Source organism: Schistocerca cancellata, chromosome 2, assembly GCF_023864275.1.
Source record: "Schistocerca cancellata isolate TAMUIC-IGC-003103 chromosome 2, iqSchCanc2.1, whole genome shotgun sequence".
NCBI lineage: Eukaryota > Metazoa > Arthropoda > Insecta > Orthoptera > Acrididae > Schistocerca > Schistocerca cancellata.
In genome coordinates this window covers 926,544,155-926,551,865 of record NC_064627.1, presented here as the reverse complement: position 1 = coordinate 926,551,865, position 7,711 = coordinate 926,544,155, and the positions used below count along the sequence as shown (strand labels likewise).

At 37.4% G+C, this 7,711-nt stretch overlaps 1 protein-coding gene across 5 annotated transcripts in view; it reads left to right on the top strand.

The window, feature by feature from the left end:
• The first annotated feature begins 795 nt into the window (after nucleotides 1-795).
• LOC126162871 (pumilio homolog 2) overlaps nucleotides 796-7,711 on the top strand; it is a 593,093-nt gene continuing 586,177 nt past the window's right edge. For all 5 annotated transcript variants that reach the window (XM_049919652.1, XM_049919655.1, XM_049919653.1 and 2 more), the window contains exons 1-2: nucleotides 796-1,052; nucleotides 1,258-1,357. In XM_049919652.1, coding sequence (XP_049775609.1) covers nucleotides 1,271-1,357 — 87 coding nt within the window. In that variant the 5' untranslated portion in view covers nucleotides 796-1,052; nucleotides 1,258-1,270. The remainder of the gene's footprint in view (nucleotides 1,053-1,257; nucleotides 1,358-7,711) is intronic.

The following is a 7,711-nucleotide window of genomic DNA, read 5'->3' as shown; positions in this document are numbered from 1 at the left end:
CTTAGAACCTGATATGATACTGGGAAGTGATTTCATAATGTGGCTTGTGTGACCAACGCTGTTATTTATTAGGATTGTACTCACCAAGAGCAATAGCAGTAACTTATTACCAAACAGGTATCGAAAATGCTAACTTCTCAAAGTAATAATCAGAAACATTAACGCAAATTAAAAATTCCTGGTATAAGAAACAGAAATGGCATGTGCACAATCAAACATATCCTTTACTGCACAAGATAGAAATGAAACTAGTTTTGCCTATTGCTATCACGCAAATTTTTTATAATGTTTTCCCTTACTAGTACTACAAAGCTAGTACACTATATTTATGTATGTTCCTGAACATGATTGAAAAAAAAAGAAAAAAGAAAAGGAAAAAAAGGGGCTACGAACAAATTGCCAGAAAAATATGATGCTTCATCGTTGGCCGACTAGTAATGGCAAGAAGATAAATATTTTTCTCCCATCTTAACTTACAAGAGGATGATAATCACTATTACGAAATTCACAAAAAAGTTTCAAGTATAAAAAAACATAGCTTTTACAGGTCTGCGTTGCCATCTCACTTTTTCTTTCCGTTAGTAGGTTAAATAAACAATGTAAAACCTCCTCCCAGTTCTGTTCCCACATCCCTTGATATTTCCCTTATTCATTCTTACCTCACATTGGAAAAAAGTTGCAGCTACATCCACATAACAACAAATGCACTCATTACTTAATGTTTGTACAAACCGCCTCTTTGGAAATGCGGAATAAGCTTTCCCAGTGTTCAATGGGGCTGAAAATGTCGCGTTCATTCGATGGAGATTATTGACGACACAACATCCGTTCGTTCAAATGTGGCAAAATGTTCTGCTTGCATAGTTTTGCATGTGGCTGATAAAATTTTATTCGCTAAATAATGATTAACGTTTTCTTTTTTCTGCAAGTAGTTTAAGTGGAATAAACCACTAAAGCGCCTTGTGTAGTTCCTGTGCTCCGTCAATCTAAAGGTTGATCGGGTGTTGAATCGAGCAATTTATTTAATCCACATTCACTAACATCTTATACAGGTATAAGTTTTTAATTTTACATATCCGTTATGTTACGTAAAACAGTTAGAGGTACATAATTAATTGTGTAGCTGTCAGATACGTACTGTTGTCCCTCCTATGTGGTCACGAAACGTCAAATCATGTCGGCGCCGCTTAGCAATTAATAATGTTCTCCGTTTTGGCTCATTATAATCACATGTACTGCATATTTTTAATGTTTCAGTTCCCATTTGCAAATGAAGTGGCTCGGTGGAGACAGTGGTAACGGAATGCTGAACCATACCAATGGGCATGCTTCGTCTCCGCATGTAATAAGACAACAGGTTAGACCTCAGTTTGTTGTGATAGAAACTGTTCAACTATGATCCTAAAATGATTGAACTATATTGTAAGTGAATAACAACATGTATCCCCGGAGAACGACCAACATTTGACGATTTCGTAAATAACGCTGCACGTAAATACAGAAAAATTCTCATAACACGTGAAGTTATTTTGCCCTACGGAATTCTTGTGAGGTTTGCAGCAGTGTACCAAATTTTGTTCTTATTGCCGCCATATTTATGTTAAGAAACATATTAAGGCAGTAACTCATCTTAAATGGTTCCTTGGGGAACCTTAGTTCCTGCTTGTGGTTACTTACTGCCCAGTTACTTAAACTGAACATATATTCGCTTAGGGCTACTATTTCATGATAGCTTAATGATCTGTGGTTTTTGAACATCATCAAACAGTATTGCATCCATTATGGATTTTATGTTTTGAATTGTATGAGAAATTCGCCATACTGTTTCAGATTGAAAAGGAGGCTAACAGGAAGCAAATCATATGTTATATGTAAAAATATTGCCTGTTGTAGCCCTTCTCTGACATTGCCTACAAAGGGTTTCAACATATTTGACATTGATCGTAATGTTTGGTGAACGTAATGTTGATACATGTTAACTGCAAGTAAAACTGACTCATCTACTTATTTGTATGTCTGTGAGTTGTTTAAACAGCAGACTGACACATCAGGAATTAGGCCTACATTTTAAAAAAATCGAATAAATGTTAAGGAAAATTTTATGTGATGAAGCACGTGCTACAACTATGTGGAAATGAAGTTTCCTCAAAGAAAATGATCCTTGCATTTGCCTTGGTGATCAGGGAAAACCTCATCAGTACGGTCGGACAGGGATGGAAAGCCTACTCTTAGAAATTACATAATGAAAATTGAGGTATGATATGAGAAATGATGAAAAAGAGAACAGGATATGATTGTGCTTAAACTGGAATTCAGAAGATACCTTCAGTTTGAAATGTGATTGGTTCATTGGGGAATCCGAAATGAGAAAAAAATATTCCTAACACAGCAGATGAAAGGAATTTGTATGTGTCAGTGTTTCATTGCTACAGTGGATGATAAAGAAATTTCCAGAAGGATCTTCTATTCAGCAATAGCAATCATCATGGCATATTAAAATTGTGTGTCAGATTGTTACTTGAACTTGAACCTGGACCTTGCTTTTTCTGGGCAATGCCCTCGCTAATTGAGGTATCCAGTCTCACCTCATGACTGAACACCTTACTGCTGAATATTCTTTGTATATATATAATCACACACACACACACACACACACACACACACACACACACACACACACACACACACACAGAGAGAGAGAGAGAGAGAGAGAGAGAGAGAGAGAGACGGACGTTAATTTTTGCGAAAAAATGTCGAACATTGATAGTTATTCTGTATTTACTTCAGAGGTCTTTGCGGGTGGAAAGAATATTGTGTATCTGAGAATTCCATGGCAGAACCTTTGTAATGTCTCGGTGCACTTTTCTTATCAATGCATATGTAATATTTGTAAGTACAAAAGCTAAAGAAGAATAATTGCTGGAAGTATCACCGAGGTTCATGTCACTGTACATAATACTGTCTATGCAAAGGTGGACATTATTAGTTAGGTAGTAATGTAAATTGAAGGGTTAGTGGGCGCTCCCTCATCCTCCCCCCCCCCCCCCCTCAAAAAAAATATATATAAATTAATAAATAAATATTGTGGTAACACATTGATCTGTAGTGTAGCCCGAAGGCTATGCAAACATCATAGCGTGCATCATATTTGATGCACCTTGCTGTGTTTGATGCATCTTACCGTTTTTGACGCACTTTGCTATATTCAATGCACTTTTCATTAGGAAAACTAGAAGTGCAATGTAAATTCAGGAAATGTATCTTATACGGTGGCTTTGGTGCATATTACGTGTTGTTGCATCCTGCAAGTGGTCCAGACACTGAATAACAATGTACAGGGTGTATCAAAAAGAATCATACAATTTGGCATATATATTAAACATATACAATGAATCTTGTTTTTTTTTTTATGAACAGGAAATGACTCTCTTGAGATGCATGGCATATGTCAGTTCAGTATTCAAGTTGTTCCCACACTGCAGTGAGTATGTCTCAAGTTACAGCTTCCACAGCTGCTGTTATGTGATGTCTCAGTTCATTCATTATTATCAGTAATGGAGGCACATAAACAGAATCTTTTATAACAACCCCGCCCCTCCCAAGAAGTAACCACATACTCCAACTGTGGGGAAAGAAGGTTATCAAGCATATTGAGATATGTGCTTCCTGTAACAGTGTTCACAGCAAAGAAAAATGGACTACACACGTTTTCTCGAGAAACTGCACAAAACACATTAAAATTTGGAGAAAGCCTCTCATGTTGTACGACTTCATGTGATTGTTCCGTACCCCATATTCTCACATTATGTCAGCTCACATTTCCATTTAAATGGAATGTTGCATCACCACCAAACACTAAGCATGGAAGAAAACTTTCATCCTCCATCTTGCCTGGAACAAAATTACAGAACTCCATATGTTGCTGTTTTCACCTTCACAAAAAGCTTACAGTAGCTGAATTTTGTATGGTTTCATGTGTAAACATCGACGCAACACATGTCAGACAGACAATGGGGGCGTGTTGAACTGCATGGCAAACGGATTTATGCAAACTCCTTGTGAAACTATGGTGGATGCATTCTATGTCCGTGTCGGACACTTGGGGGCAGCCTGGCAATTTGCCTTTACACATACAACCTGTTTCTTGGAATTGTTCATTACCAACAGTATGTTGTTCACACACATATTTGAAATAATGTAATAGTTATGATTTTTTTAAGTTGGATGATTCTTTCTGGTACACTCTGTATATCAGAGGAGGTCTGTTCAGTTAGCTTACCATGTGGTGGCTAATTGAATATTTTGAGGAATTGTGTAACTCAGTCAAGGAAGTATAAATACATGAAGACAATATTTGAAGTGACATCCTAAAGTGAAACCATGTGAGTTTCATATTGACACCCGACCAATGCCCTTCCTGTGGTGTATTCTTGGTATTCTCTAGCAAATTAGCAGCTCTGACTTCTGTTCTTTGCATTTTAGGCATTGCATTGTCCAAATGTGCAACACCTCTCCCACCCCCCTCCTTACCAGGGGAAACTTTATGGGTGCTGTCCTCAGCAACTACAAATTTTCACACAAGTTGTATTTGGTTATCTGAAAGAAGTACTTAATGGCTTTACAATGACAAACAAAAGAAATATGTAATTGTTTTATCTTTTTCCTGGAAGAGACACATGTTTACTTTGCAATGAATGAGCACCTCATGCTGTGATTACAAATTTTTTTCCTCAAAGAAATGCACATTTACTTCACAATAAATGGACACTTGCTACTATGACTAAAATCTTTTTTCTGAAAGAGATAGACATTTATGTTACAGTTTTTGACATGTCATTCTATTATTATGAATCTGTTAGCTGAAAGAGATATATATTGACTTTACAATGGTTTGCACTCCACTCCATTCCATTATTATAATTCTGCTTTTAGCATTCATCTGTTCTAGTTATAACAATTGGACTGTGCTTTGTCCTAGTCTCTCAAATATCCTACGACACTTTGTGCATGCTTAGCAGGCCTGTGGGATCTTTGAAGATTGCCACTTTACTTGTTCTTAAAGTGCTTAGAGCAGGGCAGGCAAAGGCCTTGCTGCAGTGGATACACTGGTGTGTGACCGGCACTTGAACGGGTGACGATACGCGCCGCCATGCACTGTTGCCATTTTTCGGGGTGCACTCAGCTTTGTGATGCCAATTGAGGAACTACTTGACCAAATAGTAGCAGCTCCGATCAAAGAAAACCATCATAACGACCAGGAGAGCAGTGTGCTGACCACACGCCCCTCCTATCCACATTCTCAGCTAAGGATGACACGGTGGTCAGATGGCCCCGATGGGCCACTTGTGGCCTGAAGACGGAGTGCTTTTTAGAGCACGGTAATATCTCACTGCATTCCTATCTGGGCACTGATTTACGGTGGTGTTCCGAACGTGCATTTCCCACAGCAGTCTTGACCCAAATCCTTGAACAAAAATTTAAAACATTCCCTAACACACTTACAGTATTTACAAAGACCACATATCATCACTATAGTTACTATGCCAGAGCCCATGTAATGCTAGGAAGAGAAATAGTTTATCCAGAAGTTGTTGAAGGCACTTCTGTCCTGAGAATAGCTTTCACTCTTTGGTGCATGGAGCCTATGTGCTGCAGTTGTTAGGTCATCTAACTGCTTAACCACAATATGTATTGGAAAGTCTAGTTTAAGTTTACTGATATTCTTTCTTTCATTATTTACTAAGCAGTAGTTCATTTCCATGCTCAGTTTTGGCACCAAGTCAGTGCTGGTGATACTTGTTCTCATTATTTACTTAGATTGTACCATCTTTTGTGCAGTGTATCCATAACATTTGCCTAGAAATTTTTACTTTCCTGCGCCTGCAACCACTTTTTTTGTGTTGGTGGTGGGGGAGGGGGCGGAAGGGGGAGACTTACCTTCATCAAAGATGACTGCAATGCCTTCGTCCATTGGGGAAACAACCATCCATTTGTTATTACTTTATGACATCCATTGCCTTTTGTTTAATACTATTGTCTTCTGCACACAGTCCTTTGGAAGTTCTCAGACAGATTGCAGCTTCTTACCCCCACGTGAATCTTCTGGTCTTACCTGTAGAGAAGTATAACTACTTGCTAGCATATTCTGAAATTAGGATCTACTGTTTCAACTTTGCATATTGCCACTTTGTATCACCAATTAGCAGTAGCTCCAATTGGCAGTAGCTCCTTTTCTTGTGGAATGTACATGAATGAATGCGTTGTTCCATCCACTTTTGACAGCAACGATAGTATTCTGTACAGGTTAAACACACCCTATTCTACTACCAGTATCTTCAGCACACTATTTAAAATGTTCCCGGGAATGAAAACATCCAAGTCAATAATGTTGCTCAGTTGGTAGCCACTGTCTGACATAAGGGTGACAAGGAACATCTTGTCCTTGATGTCATCCTTGATCATTTATAAGTACTTTACATTCTGAACTGATTTGATCAGATGTGGTACTAGAATACTCTTCTGAGTGTTTACCATTGCTGATATTAACATATCATATACCCACTCCACTTCATTGAAACTCATAAGCGGTGCTTGATTTGTGATGTTACGCATTGGTATTCCATACCGTTACCTCTAATGTAAAACAAAAAGTGTTAAAATTATGTTTTAAGGTGTGTAATTTAGAAGAAAACACCTCTGGAAGGTCATAGTACCAGAAACTTACTTTTTTTACAACTCAAGCACTGCTCGTAAGCTTTACAAACTGTTCATTAACAGTGATAAAAATTAGAGCTCTCTGCAAAGGTTTGTTGGTGTTCCTTTGATAGTCTGCTACACTTTAGCTCAACTGTTCCATTTTCTGTGTTATAATTTCTTCATTTTTGGGTTCTGTGCCTCAATTGTAAAACCGGAATCCTTTCAGAGTCACTTTATCTGTCTGCGTTCTGTCCAACTATTAAGACTCCTCCCCAGAAATGGTTAGTGGTATCAATTTGAAATTTATGACACATGCTAAGGTCTACGGTCCCTTGGCAGTGTAAAAAGTTCTAAGTCAGTGTAATCAGAAGATATGATCATTTATGTCACATATTTTGATATTCGTAAACTCACTCATCAAAAGTTGTAGGGTACTTCCCGCTGACCTAGAATCATGAAATTTAGCAAGAATCAAACTTTCACAGTAAGGAAAAATCTGAAAATTATTAAATTGTAATTATATTATATGCAAAAAAAATGTTGTTTGTTATCCATCTGTCTGTCAGTCCGTCCGTCATTCTGGTTAGATCTCTTTTTCTCAGGAACAGTTAGACATAGGAAGTTGCAATTTATGTCACATACTGAAGTCAATGGTCTGTTTGTGGTGTAAATCATTTAAGCTTCTGTGTCAGCACAATTAGAAAAGATATGACCATTCATGTCCCATATTTTGATCCCTTGCCAGTATTGATATCAATAACAGGCAAAAATCATCTAAATTCTCAATGCCCAGGATGTTTGAAGTATCTAAATATATAATTAAGTTTGTATGAAATCCTTGATGCTTGAGTCCAACTCACACTTAGTCTGAAATAATAATAATAATTATTATTATTATTATTATTATTATTATTATTCCTATGTGGATTACTATTTGTTTAGAACTAGAAAGTATGACTAGCTTTTTTTCCCATTTTAACACATCTGCTTGCGCCTTAATGTCAGTGGCATCATC